Source organism: Callorhinus ursinus, unplaced genomic scaffold (genome assembly GCF_003265705.2).
Source record: "Callorhinus ursinus isolate GAN/ISIS: 27379988/994484 unplaced genomic scaffold, GSC_fseal_2.0 scaffold104, whole genome shotgun sequence".
NCBI classification, from domain to species: domain Eukaryota; kingdom Metazoa; phylum Chordata; class Mammalia; order Carnivora; family Otariidae; genus Callorhinus; species Callorhinus ursinus.
The window spans coordinates 114,720-141,957 of NW_027397166.1; the positions used below are offsets into that span (position 1 = coordinate 114,720).

At 38.0% G+C, this 27,238-nt stretch overlaps 1 protein-coding gene across 8 annotated transcripts in view; it reads right to left on the reverse strand.

The window, feature by feature from the left end:
- Positions 1–22,651, reverse strand: part of PFKFB1 (6-phosphofructo-2-kinase/fructose-2,6-biphosphatase 1) — a 102,411-nt gene extending 79,760 nt beyond the window's left edge. For 2 of the 8 annotated variants that reach the window (XM_073889250.1, XM_073889249.1), the window contains exon 1: positions 22,447–22,648. In XM_073889250.1, coding sequence (XP_073745351.1) covers positions 22,447–22,543 — 97 coding nt within the window. In that variant the 5' untranslated portion in view covers positions 22,544–22,648. Of the gene's footprint in view, positions 1–22,446 lie in introns of all 8 variants that reach the window. The other 6 variants (XM_073889252.1, XM_073889253.1, XM_073889247.1 and 3 more) reach the window with 4 other exon arrangements.
- Between the last annotated feature and the right edge of the window lie 4,587 nt (positions 22,652–27,238).

A 27,238-nucleotide genomic window follows, 5' to 3' on the forward strand; every position in this document is an offset into this window, starting at 1 on the left:
AGCTGGGGGAAGAAAAGTCTGACCCACAGCAACCTGCTCACCTAAGGGGAATAATAATAGCCACAGTCAACAGAAGAGAATGCTTTAAGGTAATAGACTAGCAATGCTATAGCCAGAGAAGGATCAAAATACTTCTGATGGACATAGCCCCCAAACACTGGCCCCTTGTGCAATCCAAAGATTAAAACTTAATGAGAGGACTAGAGAACACCACCCTTCCCTCACACCTTTCTACCACACTAATATTCCTTCAATAATAATAACAGCAATTACAATTGGGAAAGCTTCAAGAGAGACACTCTCTCTGAAGTACAACCTAATGCAAAGCCCGAAAGCCAAGAGGAGAGACAAAAAAGGTCACTAGAGAAATGTAAAGCCTCTTGTACCTATAACTACAACCAACTTCAGAAACTCTGAGACAAAGAGAAAATCTTGGGGGAAGCCATAAAGGGGTTGGGGGAGGCACCTTACCTGTAGAGGAACAATGATAAGAATTACAGAAGATTTCTTATCAGAAACCATGCAAGCAAGAAAACAGTGGAATTAAATCGTTGAAGTGTTGAAAGAAAAAAAAATGATAATCAGCAAAATTTTCTCTAAAAAGAAGAATCAAGACCTCATATAAACACACATATTAATTCACTGGTAGTTGCTACAGACTGAATGTTTGTATCCCCCAAAATTTATATGTTAAATTCTAATGCCCAATGTATTTGGAGGTGGGACCTTTGGGAGGTGATTAGGTCATGAAGATAGAACCCTCACAAATGAAATAACTACCCTTATAAAAGAGACCCCAGAGAGCTCTTGTCCCTTCTGCTAAGTGAGAACAGTGAAAAGATAGCCATCTATCAACTAGGAAGTGGATCCTCACCAGACACTGAATCTGTTGGCACTTTGATCTTGGATTTCCCAGCCTCCAGAACTGAGAAATAATTTTTCTGTTGCTTACAAACCACTCAGTCAATGGCATGCTGTTATAGCAGCTTGAACTAAAACACTAGCAGAACTGCCCTGCAAGAAATGTTTAAAGTTCTTCAGGCGGAAGGAAAATTATAAAACTCATAAATTTGGATCTACATAAAGAAAGGAAGAGAATGGGAAAAAAACCTTTTATTTTTCATATTTTAAATTGATCTAAAAGATAATTGTCTTTGTAAAGCAATAATAATAGCAATGTATTGGGTTATTATACCATATGATTAAGTGAAATGAGTAACAGCAATATCTCAAGGGAAAGGATGGAGGAATTGCAAATAATTGGATATATGGTACTTGCACTACACCTGAAATAGTAGTGTTATTTGAAGATGGCCTTAAATTATTTAAAAATGCGTATTTCAAACCCTATGGGAATCATTAAAAATGTTTTGAAAAGGAAGCATCACTAATAACTAAAGAGAGGAGATAAAATAGAATAACATAAAATACTCAATTTAAAATGAGAGAACACAGAAAAAAAGGGGGAGAATAAATAGCAATAAATACAGAACACTTAAAAGGGTTGTAGATTTCATTCCATCTATACCAGTATAACCCAATGTAACCCAGAGAATGAAAAGAAAAAGAGAAGCAGAGGAATAAGGAGCAGAGAAAATGAACAGGAAAATAAAATTTTAAATGGTACACTTAAGCACTAACTTATCAATAATTATGTTAAATGGTCTAATGACACCAATTTAAAGAGATTGTAAGAGTGGATAAAAACTATGTGATCCATCATTATACTGTCTAAAAGAAATGCATTTCAAATTCAGTGACATAAGTAGAGTTAGATTACTAGATCATATGGTGGTTATATTTTTCAATTTTTTGAGGAACCTCCATACTGTTTTCCATAGCAGCTGCACCATTTTACTTTACTATCAATAGTGTAAAAGGGTTCGGATTCCTCCATATCTTCTCCAACACTTGTTATCTTTTTTAAAAAAGTAATAGCCATTGTAACAGGTATGAGGTGATATTGTGGTTTTGATGTGCATTTCTCTGATGATAAGTGATAATGAGCATATTTTTAAATAAGTATTTTTATATACACCTATTGGCCATTTGTATGTCTTCTTTGAAGAAATGTCTATTCAAGTCCTTTTAGCATTTTTTTATCAGTTTTTTCTTTTTCTTTTCACTATTGAGTTGTAGGTGTTCTTTATATATTTTGGATATTAACCCCTTATCAGACATATGGTTTGCAAGTATTTTCCCTCATTCCATAGATTGCATTTTTTACTCTCTTGTTTTTTGGGTTTTGTTTTTGTATTTCATCTTACTTTTTGTCATGCAGAAGCTTTTTTAGCTTGAGGTAGTCCCAACTTGTCTATTTTTGTTGTTGTTGTTTGTGCTTTTGGTATCATATCCAAGAAATCACTGCCTAGTCTAGTGTCTAATTTTGGTTAATATCAAAGAAAAATATAATTATCTAAAAACAAAGACTAGTAGCATATTGCTGTTTTCCCAAGCTACTGTATGTGAGGATAAATTTTCTCTATATATTTCACCAAGATAAAATATTGCAACAGATTGAATGTAGAAGATATAACAATACATCTGCTATTAAGCCACACATACAAGAGATTTGCAAATATGGAAAACAGATTTTCTTTCCCATTTTTTGAAAATAAAATTATTTTTAATGGAAAGATACGCTATTTATATTAACATGTAATGGGTTTATTATTTTCATACTTAAATGAGTTAATAAATGTGTATTTTAAACCAAAAAGTAATATATCATGCAATCATTAATTTACAAAAAAGCAAGAGTGGCTCTATTAATATCCAGTAAATTAGACTTTAGTGCAAAGAAAATTACTACATACAAAGTACATATATACTACATACATTACATAATGATAAAAGGAGTAATCTTTAGGAAGATATAACAATCTAAAGTATATACACATTAGACAACAGAGACTCAAGATAAATGAAGCAAAAACTGATAGAGCTGAAAGGAGAAATAGACAAATCTACAGGAATATTTGAGGACTTCAACACACATTCTCAGCAACTGATAGAATTATTAGACAGAATCAGCAAGAATATAGAACTAAACAATACAATTAATCAGAATATCTAACTTACATATATAAAACACCACACCTAGAAACACCAAAATAAATATTTTGTTCAAGTGCTCATGGTGCATTCACCATCTTCTGGGCCATTAAATAATACTCAGTAAATTAAAAATGATTGGAATTATACATAATATATTGTTTGGTCATAATGAAATGGCACTGAAAAGCAAAAGAAAGAAGAGAGGAAAGTCTTTAAACACTTGAAAATTGAAGAACATACTTATAAATAATCCATAACTGAAAAAAGAAGTTTCAAAAGAAATTTTTAAAATATGCATAGAATTTATCGAAAATACATCTTATATGTGGAATGCAGCTAAAGGAGTATTGATGGGAATTGGTAGCACTAAATGCTTACATTGGAAGCAAAGAAAAGTCTCAAATCAATAACCTAAGTTCCGACTTCAGAAAACTGGAAAAATGAGAGCAAAATAAACAAAAGAGAGCACAAGGAAGGAAATAATAGACAAAAGCAGAAATCAATGACATTGAAAACAGAAAAAACAATAGAGAAAAAAACCCCAGAAAGCTGATTCCCCCCCCGCAAAAAAAACTCAGTGAATAGATAAACCTGTAGCATGAATGGCAAATATACAAAGAGAGGACACAAATAGCCAATATAAAAAATGGAATAAAAGACATCACCATATATCCCATAGTCAATAAAAAGCTAATACTGGGAGGGGGGAAGCTAATAAGGGAATACTACAAAAATTTTGCACTTATAAATTTGACTTCTTAGAATTCCTTAGAATTTCAATTCTTTGAAATGAACAAACTCCCACAACTCAGCCAAGATAAATAGACAATCTGAATATTCCTATAACCATTAAAGTAATTGAATTGAAAATAAAATCTCTAGAAAGAGAAATCTCTAAGCCCAGATTTATTAGTTTGAAAAGTCTATCACACATTTAAATTAACAAACTTTTACATAATATCTTCAAGAAAACAAGAAGAGGAGAGAGCATTCCCAACTAATTTTATGAGGTCAGAATTACTCTTATACCAAAACAAGACCAAAAGAGTACCCCAAAAAAGCCCCATAGTTCCTCTCATGAAATAAAACCAAAAATCCTCAAGAAAATATTGCCAAATAGTATCCAAAATTTCATATGAAGAACTATATTCAGTGATTAAGTAGGACTCAGTACAGGTATGCAAGGCTAGATTAACAATAAAAAAAATCAGTGTAATCCACGATATTGACAAGGAAGAAAAATTTATCAATTTATGCAAAAAAGTAGTTCATAAATTAAACACCCACTGATGATAAAAATTATCAGGAAGTTAGGAATAGAGGTGAATTATTTAACCTGTTGTAGTAACCTCTACAACAAATATCTATGTTCACCACTACCCATAAAAGTGACTGAGTGCTTCCCCCCCTAAGATGAGAACCAGTGTAAGGATGTCCACACTCTCCATTCTTTTGACATGGTACTGAAAGTTTAACCACTGCATAAAGGCTGTAAAAAGAAACAAAAGGCATACAATTTGGAACAGAAAAAATAAAATACTCCCAGTTTTCTGATGTCATAATTATCTACAGTTGAACCTTGAATAACACAGGTTTGAACTGTGTGGGTTCACTTATATGCAGATTTTTTTTTCGGTAAATACAGTATAGCACTGTTAATGTATTTTCCTTATGATTTTCTTTTTTTTAAAGATTTTATTTATTTATTTGACAGAAAGAGATACAGTAAGAGAGGGAACACAAGCAGGGGGAGTGGGAGAGGGAGAAGCAGCCTCCCCCTGAGCAGAGAGCCTGATGCGGAGCTCGATCTCAGGACCCTGGGATCATGACCTGAGCCAAAGGCAGACGCTTAACAACTGAGCCAACCAGGTGCCCCTTCCTTATGACTTTCTTAACATTTTCTTTTCTCTAGCTAGCTTTATTGTAAGAATACAGTATATAATACAAATAACACAAAATATGTTTTAATCAAATGTTTATGTTATTGGTAAAGCTTCTGATCAACTGTAGGCTATTAACAGCTAAGTTTTGGGTGAGTCAAAAGTTATATGTAGATTCTCAATTGTGAAAGGATTTGTGACCCTAACCTCTACATTGTTCAAGGTCAGCTGTACATAGAAATCCCCCCAAACTATAAAAATTCCTAGAACTAACAATTGAGTTCAGCAAAGTTGCAGGATACAAGGTTAATACATAAGAATCAATTGTGAGGCTTTTACTTCCATCATTAGGAGCTCCATGAACCCACTCCCCAGTGAAACAAGGAAAATTGATATACATTATATTTTAAAAAGCAACCTTTTAAAGTCTCTAGAAATTGCCCTAATGGAATATAGCACATGAAGCAGCATTTATTCAAGAAAATCTACTAAAATTCAGTAAGAACAATGAAAGTCTGTGACATTTATGCCATGACATCACTACTTCCCCCCAAGCCTAGCTTGGTGGAACCTCCATTCCAGGTATGTGTGGCCAAGAAGGTGAAGCTCCTTTCTCCTTAAGGAGATCATCCAATCAAATGATATGCTACCTTACTAAGTGGAACAGCCAGCCAGCACTTCACATCCTTTCCAGCTCCAAGTTGCAATGGCAAGTGTGGCTAAGAGGTTGAAGATTCCCTTCTATCTACCTAATTCCCACCCATGGAATGAAGGCTACTCGTCAGGGTACAACAGGTTTAGAATATTTGGTCCTGACCACCCTCACTTCAAATTGTTCATATGCCAAGGGTTTCACACCAGGATAAGCAAATGGAGAAGATTGAAGGTAACTGCCCAACCCAACACTCACAGCACTGGCTCAGAGGGTTTGCCATGGAGAGAGGCAATCCAAAAGACAAGAAAGCTCTGACACTTTCCCCAAAGGAACTGACTTTACTTAAAACAGAGTGTAGAGAAGCTTAAGCCTAAGGGTGTGCTTAAAAACAATAAGTTCATTTAATTAAGAGCAATAGGCTAAACTATAGGCCAGCTAGATCACCAGAAAGAACCAAAGAAAGGGGCAGATAAGAGCTATATACAGAAAAATGAAACTCAACCATTCTCTTACACCATACACAAAGATAAACTCTAAATGGATTAGAGACCTCAATGTGAGGCAAGAATCCATCAAAATCCTAGAGGAGAATGCAGGCAGTAACCTCTTCGACATTGGCCACAGCAACTTCTTTCAAGACACGTCTCCAAAGACAAGGGAAACAAAAGCAAAAATGAACTTTTGGGACTTCATCAAGATAAAAAGCTTCTGCACAACAAAGGAAACAGTCAACAAAACAAAGAGGCAATCCACAGAATGGGAGAAGATATTTGCAAATGACACTACAAATAAAGGGCCAGTATCCAAGATCTATAAAGAACTTCTCAAATCAACACCCAAAAAACAAATAATCCAGTCAGAAAATGGACAGAAGACATGAACAGACACTTCTCCAAAGAAGACATACAAATGGCTAACAGACACATGAAAAAATGTTCATCACCATTAGCCATCAGGATAATTCAAATCAAAACCCCATTGAAAAACCACTTCACACCAGTTAGAATGGCAAAGACTAACAAGGCCGGAAACAACAAATGTCAGAGAGGTTGTGGAGAAAGGAAAACCCTCTTACACTGTTGGTGGGAATGCAAGTTGGTACAGCCACTTTGGAAAACAGTGTGGAGGTGCCTCAAAAAGTTAAAAATAGAGCTACCCTATGACCCAGCAATTGCACTACTGGGTATTTACCCCAAAAACACAGATGTAGTAAAAAGAATGGGCACATGCACCCCAATGTTCATAGCAGCAATGTCCACAATAGCCAAACTGTGGAAGGAGCCAAGAAGCCCTTTGACAGAAGAACAGATAAAGAAGATGTGGTTCATATATACAATGGAATATTGCTCAGCCATCAGAAAGGGTGAATACCCACCATTGCATTGACATGGATGGAAGTGGAGGGGATTATGCTAAGTGAAGTAAGTCAGCAGAGAAAGACAATTTTCATATGGTTTCACTTATTTGTGGAATATAAGGTATAGCACAGAGCACATTAGGGGAAGGAAGGGAAAACTGAAGCGGGGGGAAATCAGAGGGGGAGACAAACCATGAGAGACTATAGACTCCAGGAAACAAACTGAGGGTTTCAAAGGAGAGGGGGGTTGAGGGATGTGTCCCCGGTGATGGGTATTAAAGAGGGCACGTGCCCTCTGCCCCTCTCCCCACTTGAACACACATGCTCTCGCTCTCTCTAAAATAAATACATAAATCTTAAAAAAAAAAAAAACGAGAAATGATGGCGGAGGAGTAGGGAACCCTATTCTAACTGGTCCCCGGAATTGAGCTGGATATCTACCAGACCACTCTGAGCACCCACGAAATTAGGCTGATATGTAAGAAGATAGATCTGGATCTCTACAAACAGAATATCATAGGCAGTTGATTTCAGGGAGTAAGTGTGGAGCCATGATTCCGCAGGCAGATATCGGAGGATAAGCGGCAGTGGGAGGGAGCCTGGCCGTGGGGATCCTACACCACAGTGAGTGACAGCCTCACATGCTGGGGACGGGGCACAGACTTACAGACCGGTAGTGGTGGGGAAAGGACTTTAGGGCAGCCCCTGGGATGGAAACCCGGAGCAGCAGGGTCACGCTTGCGAACTGGGTGACACTGGCGGTTTTAGAAGCACAAAGGGCAGAGATGTGCCCCGACCTGGAGGCAGGACTGGGAGCGCTGCAGACGGGCACACAACCCAGGACACTGCAGTTTATAGCAGCACAGACAGAAACAGAGAGAGTGTGGCCTGGAGAGCTCACTGAAGAACAGACTGCGATCTCTCTGCTCTGAGGCAGAGGGTTGGAAATGGTCTCTTCTGCTCTGACTCTCAGAGGAGACACAGAAAGTCACCAGGGAAGGCCACCAGAGAATAAAAGCCCTAAAAACTGGTTCCCACTGAGCCCATCCCCCGCCACAGGGGGGCAGGGCAACTCCGCCCAAACAGGGTTGCCTGAGTAACAGTGTGGCAGGCCCCTCCCCCAGAAGACAGGCTGGGAAAACAAGAGGCCAGCAACCCTCAGGTCCCTAGAAAACAGATGTATTTTGTTTGGGTTCTGGTCAATAATTTGGACTTTATACATTCCCTCAACCACCCCTCAACAGAACGACTGGGAGGAGGAACCCCCAAAATAGGAAAGACTCAGAGATTATGACTTATGCTACAGATTTACAAATGGATGCAGATATAACCAAGATGCCAGAGATGGAGTCAGGCTAGCAATTGTGAAGACAATAGCTAGAATGGAGAAATCAATTAATGGCAACTTAGAGTCTCTAATGGCAGAAATGAAAGCTGAATTGGCAGAACTTAAAAATGCTATCAGTGAGATCCAATCTAATTTGGATAATCAAACAGCTAGGGTAAGTGAGGCAGAAGAACGAATAAGTGACCTGGAAGACAATTTAATAGATAAAAAGGGAAAAGAGGAGGCCAGGGAAAAACAACTTAGAATCCATGAAAATAGAATCAGAGAAATAAGTGACACCATGAAGCATTCCAATGTCAGAATAATTGGAATCCTGGAGGGAGTGGAGAAGAGAGGGGAGTAGAAGATGTATTTGAGCAAATAGTAGCTGAGAACTTCCCTAATCTGGGGCATGAAACAAACATTCGTGTAATAGAGGCAGAGAGGAACCCTCCAAAGATCAAGGAAAACAGGCCAACACCCTGGCATGTAATACTAAAACTTGCAAATCTTAGAACCAAGGAAACCATCTTAAGGGCAGTTAGGGGGAAGAGATTCCTTACATGCAGAGGGAGGAACATCAGAATAACGTCAGACCTATCCGCAGAGACTTGGCAAGCCAGAAAGGCCTGGCAAGACATATTCAGGGTACTAAATGAGAAGAACATGCAGCCAAGCATACTTTATCCGGCAAGGCTGTCATTTAGAGTGGATGGAGAGTTGCAGACCTTCCAAGACCGGCAGAAATTGAAAGAATAAGTAACCACTAAGCTGGCCGTGCAAGAAATATTAATGGGGGGTTCTATAAAAGGAGAAAGACCCCAAGAGTAACATACAACAGAAATTTACAGCGACAATCTATAAAAACAACATCTTCACAGGCAACATGATGACAATTAATTCATATCTTTCAATAATCACTCTCAATGTGAATGGCCTAATTGCTCCCATAAAATGGCACAGGGTTGCAGATTGGATAAAAAGACAGGACCCATCCATATGCTGTCTACAAGAGACTCATTCTGAAACTAAAGATACATCCAGACTGAAAGTGAAGGGCTGGAGATCCATCTTCCATGCCAACGGACCTCAAAAGAAAGTGGGGGTAGCAATTTTTATATCAGACAAATTAGATTTTAAAGCAAAAAGTCTGTAGTTAAGAGACACAGAAGGACACTCTATCATTCTTAAAGGGCCTAACAATTGTAAATATCTATGCCCCCAACATGGGAGCAGCCATCTATATAAGCCAACTGTTAACCAAAATAAAGAGTCATATTGATAACAACACGTTAATTGTAGGAGACCTCAATACTCCAGTCATAGCAATAGACAGATCTAAGCAGAAAATCAATAAAGAAACAAGAGCTTTGAATGATACACTGGACCAGATGGACCTCATAGATATATACAGAACATTCCACCCTAAAACAACAGAATACTCATTCTTCTTGAGTGCACATGGAACTTTCTCCACAGTAGACCACATACTGGGTCAAAAATCAGGTCTCAACTGATACCAAAAGATTGAGATTATTCCCTGCATATTCTCAGACCACAAGGCTTTAAAACTGGAACTCAATCACAAGAAAAAATTTGGAAGAAATTCAAACACTTGGAAGCTAAAGACCCCTCTGCTCAAGAATGTTTGGGTCAACCAGGAAATCGAAGAAGAACTTAAACAATTCATGGAAAATAATGAGAACGAAAACACATCAGTCCAAAACCTATGGGATACTGCAAAGGCGGTCCTAAGGGGGAAATACGTAGCCATCTAAGCCTCGCTCAAAAAAATAGAAAAATCCCAAATTCACCAACTAACTCTACACCTTAAAGAACTAGAGAGAAAGCAGCAAATGATGCCTAAGCCATGCATTTATGAGAAATAATTAAGATTAGAGCAGAGATCAATGAATTAGAAACCAGAAACACAGTAGATCAGTCAAAGGAAACTAGCAGCTGGTTCTTTGAAAGAATTAATAAGATCGATAAACCACTGGCCAGACTTTCCCAAAAGAAAAGAGAAAGGACCCAAATTAATAAAATTATGAATGAAATGGGAGAGATCACGACTAACACCAAAGAAATAGAAACAATTATTAGAAATTATTATGAACAACTATATGTCAAGAAACTGAGCAATCTGGATGAAATGGAGGCCTTCCTGGAAACCTATAAGCTGCCAAGACTGAAACAGGAAGAAATTGACAACCTGAATAGGCCAATAACCACTAACAAGATTGAAGCAGTGATCAAAAACCTCCCAAAAAACAGGAGTCCAGGGTCTGATAACTTCCCAGGGAAATTCTACCAAACATTTAAAGAAGAAATAACACCTATTCTACTGCAGCTGTTTCAAAAAATAGAAACAGAAGGAAAACTTCCAAACTCATTCTATGAGGCCAGCATTACCTTAATGCCCAAACGAGGCATAGAACCCCAACAAAAAGGAGAATTTCAGACCAATATCCCTGATGAATATGGATTCCAAAATCCTCAACAAAATCCTAGCTAATAGGATCCAACGATACATTAAAAAGGATCATCTACCACAACCAAGTGGGATTTATCCCCAGGATGCAAGGGTGGTTCAACATTCGCAAATCAATCAATGTGATAGAACACATTAAGAACAGGAGAGAGAAGAGCCATAGTGTCCTCTCAAGTGATGCAGAAAAAGCATTTGACAAAATACAGCATCCTTTCTTGATTAAAACTCTTCAGAGTATAGGGATAGAGGGAACATTCCTCAAGTTCATAAAATCCATCTATGAAAAACCCAGAGCGAATATCATCCTCAATGGGGAAAAGCTGAGAGCCTTTCCCTTAAGAACAGGAACACGTCAAGGATCCCCACTCTCACCATTATTGTTCAGCAGAGTACTAGATGTCCTGGCAACAGCAATCAGACAACAAAAAGAAATAAAAGGTATTCAGATTGACAAAGGGGAAGTCAAACTCTCTCTTTTTGCATATGACATGATACTTTATGTGGAAAACCCAAAAGACTCCACCCCCAAATTACTAGAACTCATATAGCAATTTAGTAATGTGGCAGGGTAGAAAAATCAATGCACAGAAATCAGTTGCTTTCTTATACACTAACGACGCAACTGTAGAAAGAGAAATTAGAGAAACGATTCCATTTATAATAGCACCAAAAACCATAGGATACCTCAGAATAAACCTAACCAAAGAGGTAAGGGATCTATACTCTAGGAACTACAGAACACTCATGAAAGAAGTTGAAGAAGACACAAAAAGTTGGAAAAACATTCCATGCTCATGGATTGGAAGAATGAACATTGTTAAGATGTCTATGCTACCCAGAGGAATCTATACCTTCAATGCCATCCTGATCAAAATTCCAATGACATTTTTCAAAGTGCTGGAACAATCCTAAAATTTGTATGGAATCAGAAAAGACACTGAATTGCCAAGGAAACGTTGAAAACGAAAAAGAAAACTGGGGGCATCACGTTGCCCAATTTCAAGCTATAGTACAAAGCTGTGATCACCCAGACAGCCTGATACTGGCACAAAAACAGACACATAGACTAATGGAACAGAATAGAGAGCATAGATATGGACCCTCAACTCTATGGTCAAATAATCTTCAACAAAGCAGGAAAAAATATGAAATGGAAAAAAAACAGTCTCTTCAATAAATGGTGCTAGGAAAATTGGAGAGTCACATGCAGAAGAATGAAACTTGATCATTCTCTAACACCATACACAAAGATAAACTCAAAATGGATGAAAGACCTCAATGTGAGACAGGAATCCATCAAAATCCTAGAGGATAACATAGGCAGTAACCTCTTTGACATCGGCCACAGCGACTTCTTTCAAGATACATCTCCAAAAGCTAGTGAAACAAAAGCAGAAATGAACTTTTGGGACTTCATCAAGATCAAAACTTCTGCACAGCAAAGGAAACAGTCAACAAAACAAAGAGGCAACGCACAGAATGGGAGAAGATATTTGCAATGACACTACAGATAAAGGGCTGGTATCCAAGATCTATAAAGAACTTCTCAAATTCAACTCCCAAAAAACAAATAATCAAGTCACTAAATGGGCAGAAGATATAACAGACACTTCTCTGAAGAAGACATACAAATGGCTAACAGACACATGAAAAAATGTTCATCATCATTAGCCATCAGGGAAATTCAAATCAAAACCACATTGAGATACCACCTTACACCAGTTAGAATGGCAAAATTTGACAGGGCAATAAACAACAAATGTTGGAGAGGTTGTGGAGAAAGCGGAACCCTCTTACACTGTTGGTGGGTATGCACATTGGTACAACCACTTTGGAAAACAGTGTGGAGTTTCCTCAAAAAATTAAAAATAGAGCTACCCTATGACCCAGCAATTGCACTCCTGGGCATTTACCCCAAAGTCACAGATGCAGTGAAAAGAAGGGCCATATGCACCCCAATGTGCATAGCAGCAATGTGCGCAATAGCCAAAGTGTGGAAAGAGCCAAGATACCCTTCACCAGATGAATGGATAAAGAAGATGTGGTCCATATATACAATGGAATATTACTCGGCCATCAGAAAGGATGAATACCCAACTTTTACATCAACATGGATGGGTCTGGAGATTATGCTAAGTGAAGTAAGTCAAGCAGAGAAAGTCAATTATCATATGGTTTCACTTATTTGTGGAACATAAGGAATAGCATGGAGGACATCAGAAGGAAGGGAAAAATGAAGGGGGGGGAATCTGAGGGAGAGATGAACCATGAGAGACTATGGACTCTGAGAAAAAAACAGAGGGGAGGGTTTTAGAGGGGAGGGGGGTTGGGGGGATGGGTTAGCCCGGTGATAGGTAATAAGGAGGGCACGTACTGCATGGAGCACTGGGTGTTATATGAAAACAATGGATCGTGATTCAGCACATCAAAAACTAATGATGTATTTTACGGTGACTAACATAACATAATAAAATTTAAAAAAAAAGAAAGTAAAAAAAAAAAATCATACAAACTGCAACCAGAAGGAAGTTGGAGTGTCTATACTAATGTCAGATGAAGTAGATGTTTAAAAACATTGCTAAAGATATGTAAGGACACTTTATAAGGACAAAAGGGTCAATCCTTAAAGAATATATAATCATTATAAATATATAACCTTAAGAACAGAGCCCTAAATAGTTGGAGCAAAAACTGATAGAATTGAAGGGAAAATTCAATGACAAATGCTAGAGACTGTAATACTCCACTTTCAATAATGAATAGAACAACTGCACATAAAATCAATAGAGAAACAGAAGACTTGCACAACACTATGCACAAATGAGTCCTAACAGACATCTTTAAAACATTTCACCCCAAAACAGCAGAATACACATTCTTCTTAAGTACACATTGAACATTCTCCAGGATAGATCATATTCTAAGCCATAAAACAAGCTTCTGTAAATTTAAAAGGATTCCATTCATATAAAGTATGTTCTCTAATCACAAGGGTGTGAAATTAGAAATTAATATCAGAGAGCACTTTGGGAAATTCAAAAATAAATATGTGAACCAGAAGGAAGAATATAATAATTAAACAGAGAATAAGAAAGCATTAGAGAAAATCAACAAAACCAAAAGTTGGTTCTTTGAAAAGATTAACAAACACGACAAACCTTTAACTAGATTAACAACAGCAACAACAAAAAGCCCTCAAATTAAGAAATTCAGGAATGAAGGAGGGGTTATTATTATTGACCCTACAGAAATAAAAAAAGAATTATAACGGAATACCATGAGCAGCTCTATACCAACCCACAATAGATGATTTAGATGAAATGGACAAATTATGAGAGTGATACAAACTCCAAAACTTACTCAAAAAGAAATCTGATTTGATCTATAAGTAAAGTGATTGAATAAATAAACAAAAAATTTGCTATGAAGATGGTAATTTTTTTTTTGTTTTTATTTATTTTTTATTTTATTTTAAAATAGCTATGACTCAGCAATTGCACTACTGAGTATTTACCCCAAAGACACAGAAAGGAGTAATACTTATGATTTACATCAATGTGGGTGGAACTGGAGGGTACTATGCTGAGCAAAGTTAAGTCAACCAGAAAAAGGCAATTATATAGTTTTATCCATATGTGGAATATAAGAAACAGCACAGAGGATCATAGGAGAAGCGAGGGAAAACTGAATGGGAAGTCATCAGAGAGGGAGAAAAACCATGAAAGACTCTTAGCTCTAGGAAACAAACTGAGGGTTGCTGGAGGGGAGGTGAGTGGGGGGATGGGGTAACTGGGTGATGGGCATTAAGGAGGGCATGTGATGTGATGAGCACTGGCTGTTATATGAAACTGATAAATTATTGAACACTACATCTATAACTAACAACTAAGTTGGCTAACTGAATTTAAATAAAAAAATAAATGATATATAAAATTTTTAAAAAAGAAAGCATCAATGAAACCAGGAGATGGTTCTTTGAAAAAAATCAATAAAAGTGATAAACCAGTCTTGTCAAGTAAAAAGGAGGAAGGGTTCAAATAAACTCACAAATGAGAGAGGAGAACTAACAACCAATACCACAGAAATACAAATAATGATTAGAGAATATTATGAAAAAACTATATGCCAAAAATTGGACAAACTAGAGGAAATGATAAGTTCCTAGAAATATATAAACTACCACAACTGAAACAGGAAGAAATAGAAAACTTGAACAGAACAATAACCAGCATAGAAATTGAATCAGTAATTAGGAAACTCCAAACAAACAAAAGTCCAGGACCAGATGGCTTCACAGGTGAATTCTACCAAACATGGCCAAGAGATACATGAAAAGATGTTCATCATCACTTACCATCAGAAAATGCAAATCAAAACTACAATAATATATCACCTCACACCTGTCAGCATGGCTAAAATCAACAACACAAGAAACATCATGTGTTCAAAAGGATGTGAAGCAAAAGAAATCCTCTTGCACTGTTGGTGGGAATGCAAACTGGTGCAGCCACTGTGGAAACAGTATGGAGATTCCTTAAAAAGTTAACAATGGAACTACCTTATGATCCAGCAATGGAGCTAGTGGGTATTTAACCAAAGAATACAAGAGCACTAATTCAAAGGGATACATAAACTCCTATGTTTATAGCAGCATTATTACAATACCCATGGTATGAAAGCAACAAAATTATCCATTGATTGATGAATGGATAACAAAAATGTGTTATATATTTATAAGAGAATATTACTCAGGCATAAAAATGAATAAAATCTTGCCATTTGCAATGATGTGGATGGAACTAAAGAATATACTGCTAAGAAAAATAAGTCAGTCACAGAAAGACTAATACCATATGATTTCATTCATATGTGGAATTTAAATAACAAAACAAGCAAAAGAAAAAACAATGAGAGAGAGACAAAACAAGAAGCAGATTCTTACTTATAGAGAACAATCTGATGGTTACCAGAGTGGAGGAGGCTAGAGGGATGGGTGAAATAGGTGATGGAGATTAAGAAGTGCACTTGTTGTGATGAGCACAGGGCGAGGTATGGAAGTGTTGAATACTATATTGTACATCTGAAACTAATATGACACTATATGTTAATTAACTGGAATTTAAATAAAAACTGAAAAAAAACAAATAACTTTGGATTAGACACTGGTTTCTGGGATCTGATACTTAAAGCACAAGCAAGAAATGACAAAATAAATAGATAATTAGACATTATCAAAATTATTATTATTATTATTTTTTTGCTTCAGAAGATACTATTAAGAAAGTGAAAAAGCAGCTCAGAATGGGAATAAATATTTGCAAATCATATATCTGGTAAGACTCTAATTTTCGGAATATATGATCTCATACAAATCAACCTTAACAAAAAGACAAATAACCCTTGGGGCACCTGGGTGGCACAGTCAGTTAAGTGTCTGATCCTTGGTTTCGGCTCAGGTCATGATCTCAGGGTCATGATCTCGGGGTTGTGAGATCGAGCCCCACATTGGGCTCTGCACTGAGTGCAGAATCTGCTAAAGTTTCTCTCTCTCTTTCTCCCTCTGCCCCTCCCACCCACTCACTTTCTCTCTCAAATAAATATTTTTATTTTTTTTAAAGATTTTATTTATTTATTTGAGAGAGAGAGAATGAGAGATAGAGAGCACGAGAGGGAAGAGGGTCAGAGGGAGAAGCAGACTCCCTGCCGAGCAGGGAGCCCGATGATGCGGGACTTGATCCCAGGACTCCAGGATGATGACCTGAGCCGAAGGCAGCCGCTTAACCAACTGAGCCACCCAGGCGCCCTAAATAAATATTTTTAAAAAGACAAATAATCCAATTTAAAAATAGGCAAAGCATTTGAATAGACATTTCTCCAAAGAATATATACAAATAGCCAATAAGTTTATGAAAAGATGTTCAACATCATAGGCATTAGTGAAATGCAAATGAGCATCATGAGATATCATTTCATATTCACTTAAGATGGGTATTATAAAAAATGGACAATAACAAGTGTTAGTGAAGATACAGAGAAATTAAACCCTTATATGTTGCTTTTGGGGATGTAAAACTTTGAAAAACAGTTTGGCCACTTTGAAAAACAGTTTGACAGTTCCTCAAAGCATCATAGAGTTATCAGATGACTCAGCAATTCTGCTCCTAGGTATATATCCAAGAGAAATGAAAACATGTCCACACAAAAACTTGTACAATGTTCATGGCAGCATTATTCATAATCGCCAAAAGTGGAACCAGCCCAAATGTCCATCAATTTATGAGTAGATAAACAAATGTGGTATAGCCATACAGTAGAATATCATTCAGTTATAAAAAGAAGTACCTACACATGCTACAACATGGATTAGCCTTGCAAACATTTTGCCCAATGAGAACAGGCAGGTACAAAAGGCTACATATTGTACAATTCCATTTGTATGAAATGTCCAGGACAGGCAAATCTATAGAGACAATAAACAGATTAGTGTTTGCCAGGGGCTGAGGGGAAGGGGGATCTGGAATGACTCTAAAGGGTATAGGGTCTCTCTTGAGGGTGATGAAAATGTTCTGGAATTACTGGTGATACTATACAACCATGTGAATATAATAAAAACCACTAAATTGTATATTTTAAAATGGTTTATTTCACGGTATGTGAATTATATCTCTATCAAAAACAATTTTTTAGAAAGCATAGGAAAAGTTATACCAAGCAAATATTAAGCTAAATAAAAGTAATGTAATATCAGAAAAAATTTTTTATTTTAGGGCAAAATGCCAAAGATACTAAATTACCAGAAATAATTTCCTTACACATTGATAAAGTATTAAATTCACCAGGAAGATATAACAGTTGTAAATTTTTTATAATTATTTACAAAGCTTCAAAATTGACATAGTTACAAGGAGACAGTAACAAATTTTTCATATCAACAAGTAGACAACACCCCAGAAGAATGTAGAACATTTGAGCTAGATTAACAAACATGACTTAATTGAAGTATATACTACACTAAACCCAACTATAAAATGTGTATTTTTTGAAGTGCTTATGGAATGTTTACTAAAAGTGACCTTTTGTTGGTCCATAAAGCAAATCTAAACAGGTTTCAAAGAACTGAAATCATAAGAAGTTTATTCCCTGACAAGAATGTAATCAAAATGGAAATGGCAAGGGCACTGATCTGTCAAGACAGAAGCTGGCCAACTGACAGGCACCAAATTCCGGAGACCTCCTGCTGTGTCAGGCATTAACCCTTTAGTTGCTAAACGGAGATTAGTAGGTCCCGGCAGTCCTGAGTAAAGGGCTGAGGTGCCCAGGGCAAGGAGTAAGTGGTGGGGAAACTAAGAAAGCTGGGAACAGTGATTATTTACCAAATAATCTGGAAATATTAAAAAAAATCCTTATGTCCATACAATTATGCATCTGAGGAATATCAGTCCTATTTTTTTTATCACCTCTATTTAGTAGGTAAATTACAGCATCGGATGCTTATACTCAAAAACAGGAAAGTCTGAAAAGTAATGAGCAGAAGTTAAAAAGAAAAATCAAAAGAAAGTGAAAGAAATAGAATAAGAAAAAACAGTTAAATAGGAAACAAAGATATAACAGAGATATAAAAAGCCAGAAGTTGATTATTTTTAAAAACTTATAAAAGTGACAAACTTCTGGCAAGACTGATCAAGAAGAAAACGAGAAGATACCAATAAACAATATTAGAACAAAAGAGAGGACATAACTGCAAATTCAACATTTAAAAATCTAAATATAAGGACTTCAAGGAAATAAATTTGAAAAGTGATCTGAGATAGAAAAATTCCTAGAAAACCATAACTTAACAATATTAACAAGTAGAAATAGCAAACTGGAATGATTCCATAACTATTTAAAAGATTGTATCAGTTAAAAATTTTCTTACAAAGAAGATAGTAGGCTCAGATGTTTTTATTTGGAAGTTGTGCCACCTTGTATAACCTCTGTCAGAAAACAGAATGAAAGGAAATCATTCCCACTTCATTTTATGCCACTAAAATCAAATAGAGAAACATGAGAACCATGGTAAAATTAGAAACCAAGCTCATTCATGAACAAAATACCAAATTCCTAAATAAAATATTAATGAAATAAATCCAGCAGTTTTTATTTATCCTAGGACTTCGAGATTAGTTCAACACAAGAAACAACATCAATATAATTCACATTAACAAATTAAAATAGAAAATTAACATGTCATCTCAAGAAACAGAGAAAATACATTTAATAAATTTCAAAGTTTACTCACTTAAAAAAAATCCTACTGGCAAACTAAGAGTAAACTGGAACTTTCATTTTTTTTTTTTAGATTGAGATTTTATTTACTTATTTGACAGAGAGAGAGACAGATTGAGAAAGAGCAAGGGAAGAGGCAGGCAGAGGGAGAGGGAGAAGCAGACTCCCCACCGAGCAGGGAGCCCTGATGTGGGACTCAATCCCAGGACCCTGAGATCCTGACCAGAGCCAAAGGCAGAAGCTTAACCAACTGAGCCACCCAGGCACCTGGAACTTCTTTAACCTATTAAATGAAATCTACAAAAAACTACTGCAAATTTACTCAATGGTGAAACTTTAAAAACATTCCCTTTAAAATTAGGATCAACATAACAATGCAAACTATTAACATTTCTATTCAGCACTGTAGTTAAAATGGTGTGTTTGTGTTGGAGATGAGAAGTCCCAGGAGTGCAGTAATATAAGAAAAAGAGATACAAAAATATAAAGATGGGAGGTGAAAAAAGAAAATTGTCATTTACATATAAATTATCAAAATTAATAAGAAAGTTTATCAGGTTTTCTAGTTACAAATGCAATATACAAAAACTACAATTATATTCATATACATTAGCAATAAACTGTATAAAATGTAATTTTCTAAAAAGGTATTGTTTACAATACAACAAGAAATAAAGGAATTTCTTATAATGATGTGCAAGCCCCTTCAAATTATAAAACTTCACTTGAATAACATGAAAATGTTTTAAATAGATGGAGAGACATACTGTGTTTACAGAAGACTCAATGTCACAGAGACTGATCTTAATTTGACCTTAAATTGATCTACAGATTGAATGTAATTCCAATCAAAATCCCAGAATTCTGTGTGTATAACTTGAAAAGCTGATTCCAAAATTTACGCAGACAAAAAATTTTACTGCAGTACTGTTCATAACCAAAAACTAGAAACTACCTAAATGTGCACCAACAGTTAGATGGAAAGGGGCACCTGGGTGGCTCAGTCAGCTAAGCGGCTGCCTTCAGCTCAGGTCATAACCCCAGGGATATAGGATGGAGTCCCGCATCACACTCCCTGCTCAGTGGGGTGTCTGCTTCTCCCTCTGCCCCTCCCTCCTACCCATGATCTCTCCCTCTCTCATGCACTTGCTCTCTCTCTCTCAAATAAATAAACAAAATCTTAAAAAAAAAAAACAGATGGATAAACCATGAGGTATTCACAAAATGTAGTACTACACAGCAAGGAGAATAAACAATATAACTATACGCAACAATAATATAGATGGCACACAAAACATAACATTGAACGAGAAAACAAGTCCAGATGGACATACACAGCTTTTCAGGCACTTTACACGTTAATGCATTTAATTCTCAGAACAACATCATTGATTGTGTTCATCTCCTCACCCACTGCCCCTTTTGGAATCAGGCAGGTCTAGAGAGGATGCTCCAAGCAAAGGATGATTAAGATCTTTCAGTGGTAAATAGACTCCCCAGCAAGGGAGGTGAGGCAGACATTTTCCAGGGCAGGATTTGGCAAACATTAAGTTTACTGTGTCTGCGGTCTGACATAATTCAATCAATCACTAATGAGCAACTGTCTTGTACACACAGAGCCCATGCTTGCCTATGGTGAGTGGTAGAGTGAGTGGAAGTAGAGCATTAAACATCTGCTATGTGCCAGGTTCTGAGCTTGATGCTGAGGATATGATGGGCAGAAAGACCACACACCCACCTTCTTGTTTAAATAATAACTAACATTTACGGAGCACTTACTATGAGCTAGACATTCTAAGCATTTTATATATTTTATTTTCTAATCTTCACGACAACACTATTATTCACTTCTTTTTACAGATGAAGAAACGGAAGCACAGGGAGGTAAAGAGACGTGCCCAAAGTCACAGGGGCAGGAGGTGGCAGAGCTGGGATTCAAACCTTGGCAGTCTGGAACCAGACCTCTGAATCACTGAATCATCCCAACAACACAGTGTGAGAAATAGTTATTAGTTCTGTTTTGCAGCTAAGGAAAGAGAGGCTCAGAACTAAAGTGAGCACATATTTGTTTTGCACTCTCTATGTGACAGAGACTGTATTAGGTGATTTATGTATATTATTTCTGCAACCTGAAAGACAGAGTTCACGGGAATATAAAGGTCCTAACTCTGGAGGACCCAGATATGCAGAGACTGGCTTGCCTCTTGTCAACTAAATCCAACAGCCCCTTGGAAAGAAATAAAGTGGTTGACTGGATGGCGGTGGGATGTAATTCTCAGTCTCATCCAGGCTCCTAGATCTCTAGATGAGTGAGTGAAACTGCTGGTGGAGAGAAGGAAAGAGAACAGGAGGCTGTTTTTTTTCTGCCTCTCCCTCTTCTTCCTCCATCTACATCTTGCATACTATATAACATATTTAATATCCTACATCTTCCTGTATACTCTAAGCAACTACCTCTCCTCACAATAGCACTGAGCCTGGACCTCCTCTAGCATTAGCATAGTGGGAGCTTGGTCAGCTGGACCTCCCACAGTCCAGCTGTGGGTCCCACAGTCCACAGCTGTCTTATCTCTGCCCACCTCATGGCTCCTCAGGCCATAATCCTTGGGCTGGAAGCACCTTGGTCTACAACCGTCCCCTGTTATCTGTGGGAAATGGTATACTTCAGTGTTTTAAAAAAAAAATATTTACAAGTTGTGTTTGCTTCTCCTTTGTCTCTGTTTTCTTAAATTTTCAAAGTGAATATTACACAGCAGGCTGTTCCTGAGAGGCTGTTTTCTCTCTCAAATTCCCAGAGCAGCAAAAGTGTCCATGTGTGCCAAGAAGGCAATGCAGGAGACAGGACACCCAGACTTTCCCAACTCAGACAGGTATAGACTTATTAGAATAGGCTTGAGAAAAGGGAGGAGCAAAACTGACCAATGGCATGGTACTGTTGTGTATCCAGCACCTGTTCCCTGAGAAATTATGCCAGGAACCATTACCTTATTTCACCCAAGCACTATCAGACAGGACCAATTTCCAGACACTTCATTGAGGTCACCAAAATGAAACATTCTAGGCTAGCACTGAACAGTTCCAAACTAGCAATGTCAAATTTCAAACAAGAAGCATTTCAAATAAGTTCTGGATGAGAAAGGAAAAAAAGTGCCTAGTCAAAAATCCCTCTAAGATGGTCTTTACCTAATCCTCATTCTCTGTCCTTCATCTCTCTCCTTCTCTTACTCTTTCTCTATCTTTTCTGACATTATCCTTTTGTTGTTCTACAGTTACTTCATTCAGCTGCTTATCTAGTCCAACTTTCAGGTTGGGTTGGGGGTAGATGTGGGGGGGGGGGCATGTCCTTTGCTCTTCTTCTACACCCACTCTACCACCACCACCTTGAAGCCCATGAAAGCAAATCACACTTACAGCCCCTCCTCCGCTGTAGCCGGCTGCTGCCACTGCTGTGTGGAATCCAGATCTTCTGCAACCTGGTCTGGGTGAGCTCTCCCATCTCTTGAGACATCTTAGGTGTTGCAGCTAATGACACCACTGTCCACAAGGTACTGGGCCTCACTTCCTGTCTTACTAGCTGTCTCTTCTGTTAATGTGGCCACAGCAGCAGGTGGACAGAGTTGGGACAGGGAGGTGCACTGGGCTTCTGAGCCCTCTGGCAGCCTGTCTCCAGCCCCCTCTCCTCTTTCCTAGTCCTTGCCTGACTTGCCTGCCTCTGCCTGTATATACCAGTGGGGGCTTGGGTGCAGAGGGAGAGGTTGGGCAGAGGTCAGCAGAGGCCTCTGAACTCCAAGGGCTGTGTACATAGGAGATAAGTTGGAGCCCAGCAAGGAAGGCAGCCAGCAAGACAGCCTAGGTCTGGCCAGTTACTTCCCTCCAATGAAGACAGGACTAGTAGAACATGCAAATAAAAGACCAAAGATCATGTGCTTATATCCTGTATGGGGTGGAAAAGGTAAAGGTGATGGAGGCAGGTCTCAGCCGCTTTCACAGCTTTGAAATAATAATAAAAAAAAAGGGCCCAAGTAGAATGTCAAGTTCTAACCCAGAAACGGAGATCCACATCAGAATTCAAGGTTCTCAAGCACAAACAAAATCCCTATTGAAAAATGCAGTTTTGAGCTAGCAATCAAAAACCAGAACTGGAAGTGGAAGGCTCATTGTCTCACTGTTTCCTCCCACCCAAAATGTTATTGCGACCATTGTCTTCCCCTGAATTCCGCTGCCTTTCCTACCACAGGGCCTCTCCCTCCTAAAATGTGCTGCTTGGGGTCACTCTTGGGAGAGATGGGCACCATCTGATCATCTTTATGTTCTTCCCAGCCAAGGCTAAATAAATTAGAGTAAACCTGACACCTTGGGAAGAGAAGTGAATGTAGCCATTTCTGTGGGGAGAGATAGTAAGCACTGCATACATGGCTGCCAGCTGCCATTAGGTGTCCTAGGGAGAAGGGCCTCGTGATCTGATCCAGAACTTGACTACAGTTCTTCATGCCAAGCTGAGGAGATGGAGGCTTAGGGTGAAGGCTGCAGCAGGCTGAGTGTGGGGAGCAGGGAGCAATGACCTCAAAGTAGGACAAGTCCATAGGCCAGAGCCATCCCACCCAGATGTGTCTACTTTACCTTCCCCCCTTCCCCTGGGGGGGAAGAGCTCATGTAATGACACAGCATACCTGGAATATGTCCAAGTGTACTCTTACTTCATTCTTTTGCAACCTTCCCACCCCCTGATGAACCTCCAATGATTGGCTACAAGGAATCTCAACTTTCTTCCATTGAACTGGGCTACACAGGAACAAGCTTTTGGGTATAGAAATCTCTAATCCCTTTCCTCCAATGTTCTTGGCTGCACTTTGTCTTTTAAGAAGTTCCCTAAAAGTTTATTCTCAGTATCCTAGTCTATACAAAGGTTAGATTCCCTCTAGTTGTGTATAAATCAATCCAAACCTTCAATACATTTTGGAGCCTGCCCATCTAAATGAATTTACTGAGGCAGTGAATCACAGTGGTTAACAGCAATGGGCTTGGGGAGCCATACTACCTGAGTGGAATCCCACCTCTTCCCCCATTATGAGATCCTGGGCAGAAAACTTAAATTTACAGTGCCTCAGTTTTTTCATCTGATAAGAGTATCTACCCACTTAAAGTTGTTGAAAACTCAACATGTTTATACACATAAAGCAACCTGGGAAATGTTCAAAATACATTAGTTAACACCTATTCCCTTTGTGAAGTAAATGATCAATCACCTCTTTGGCTAATCTGAAACTTCTAATGTAATGCTGGGTATACAAGAAACAATAAGGGGAATTTATAACATATAACAAAGAGTTAACATTTATAATAAAGAGCTCCTGCCAATCAATTAGAAAGGTAAATTTACTTTTACTTTTTTGGTTTTGTGATACAAAGGCCCTAGAAATCATTTCATCTGATCTTCTCTGGTAATAAAATGGAGGCCTAGAGAGGGGAAGTATTTTCCTAAGGTCCTGTAGCAAACAAGTGCCCAAGTCAGAACAATGAGGACCTGATTTTTCCCAGTCCAAGGCTTTTTTCTGTTAATTGATCAATTTAGCTTGACTTAAGAATGTGGTATTCCAAATTATCTCAGAACCTTTAGAGTTTCAGAACTAGACTTTGGAAGAGATACAACTCTCTTAATCCTAATAAGTCTCCTAATAAGTATTACTCTGCCAATGCTAATATTTTTTTTTCCTCAGCATTGGCTTTGCTAGCTACTGAGTTGTTTATTTTTTTTTCTGACATTGCAATATTGCATATTTTGTATATTTTTGTTACTTTTTAAATTGAAGTATAATTAACACAGTGTTATATTAGTTTCAGGTGTACAGTATAATTCAATAATTCTATGCGTTTCTCAGTACTCATCTAGATTTAAGTGCTCTTAATCCCCTCTAACTATTCTACCCCTCCCCTCATCAACCCCACCCTGCAACCACCAGTTTGTTCTCCTGTTCAAGAGTGTGTTGTCTTTATTCTTCTTTGTTTGCTTCTTAAATTCCACAAATGAGTGAAATCATATATTTGTCTTTCTCTGACTGACTTCACTTATCGTAATACTCTCTAGGTCCATCCATGTCATTGCAAATGGCAAGATCTCCTTCTTTTTATGCCTCTTATGCCTGAGTAGTATTCCATTGTGTGTGTGTGTGTGTGTGTGTGTGTGTGTGTATCAGATCCATTCAACTATTGATGGACACCTGGGCTGCACCTTAGCTTTGTAAATAAGGCTGCAATAAACATAGGGGTGCATATATCTATTTGAGTTAGTATTTTAATTTTCTTTGGGTAAATACCCAGTAGTGGAATTGCTGGATCATATGGTATTTCTATTTCTATTTTTAATTTTTTGAGGAACCTCCATACTGTTTTTCACAGAGGTTCCATCAATTTGCATTCTCACTAACAGTGTATGAAGATTCCTTTTTTTCTCCCACATCCTTGCCACTTGTTATTTCTTGTGTTTTTGATTCTACCCATTCTGATAGATCTAAGGTAATATCTCACTTTGATTTGCAATGCTAATAATCTTAATAACCCTTTACATGTAAGTTTTCCATTGCCCACAAAGTAACAACATACTCCATATCCTAGTTGCTCCTTACAAACATTCTCACTAGTTTCTTAGGGTAACTAAGGTCTAGGGAGGGGAAGTAGCTTGTCCAAGGTAATTGAGCCAGTCACATGAACCCCCTTCTATGTTTATAGTTTTGTCCTCATGACCCTGCCAAGAGGCAGAAAGATAATTTTAGCAGCAGGAAATCTGAGATAGGAGGCTAGCAGGCTATTGGCAAGGTCTGAAAGGGTAAACCTGGGGTCCAGGCTTGAAAACCCAAGTTAAAATTGCCTGGAACTGGAACTAGCTGGCTGGTTGTTTGTTGTTGTTATTGTTGTGTTGTTTTGTTTTATTTTGCTTTTGTGGTTATGTGTGTGTTGTTTATCTGGGTTTTTTTGTTTGTTTACCTCTGTTACCAACTTTGATCCCAGAAGCAGGAGAACTAAACAAGCTTTATGGAAAGGTCTCAGAATGGCTGTTCTAAATCAAGCCCCAACCTAATTCTCTAGCCATGTCTCTCTTTAGACCCCCATGCTTAAACTGCACTGGCTGACTCAATGAGTCCCCAAACATAACATATACTTTTTTACCTCTGGACCTTTGCTCTACCTGAAATACCTTCTCTTTCCTTCCATTCTCAATGAAATCTGACTCACTCTTCAAGAACTGGTTCAATGTTGCCTCCTCTGGGAAACTTTCCCTGTAACCTGGGATAGGCATTATCTTTAGTTTTCATATTGTCTATATGATTCCATTTATCTGAGCAAGTATCCACCAGTTTTTACTGGTGTACTTCCTTACTAGACTGTGAGTTCCTTGAGGATGGGGACTAGACCTCAATTATCTGAGATGAATGTTTCCAGTGTCCAGCTCAGGTGCTGGCAAAGAGGAGGCACTTGCTCAATGAGTATTTGTACAATCTATCTCTCTGCCCTAGATGAGATGAACATATAGACAAATAATTCCCCATTCAGAAAGTTAAATATTATAACTGAGATCTATGCAGGGAACTGGGTGGGCAAACTAACTGGGTCTGAAAATACAAGGTGGTATCAAGAAAGTTTCTCAACCTTGAATGGGGTAGAATAGAATAAACAAAAGAATGAAGTCCCCTACCCCGAAAAAGTCCAATTAACAGGTTGCAGAAAAAGAGTTCACTCAGTATCAGAGACTCACTCAAGACCAAGATCTGAACCACAAATTCTAAAATGGGGTTAACTCTAGGGAGAGAAAGCACACAGTGTGACTTCCTGAGGCCCACAGATCCTGACCATCTTCCCAAAGTATGGGGTGCATAGAAGAATCCTATTAAAAGCATTATTAAGACCATACTCATGGGTTACAAAATCACAAATGGGGTATCTCTATTAGTAATTCTTGGGAGTGTGTGGGTATAAATGCATTTGTGGGGGACAAGGATGTACAGGGGAGATTGGCCACATGCTTATAGTTTATGTGCTGATACGTGAGTATTAGGCTTTCTGTGGCAGCAGCCTAGGTACCACTTCCTTTGTAGCCACTGCTCAAAGCCACTGGCTCACTATCCCCCCACTATATTCAGCCCCATGCCTGGGGCCCAAGGCTCACTGCATCCTACCTAGGAGTGGCTCTCTACAGCCCATAGTCACT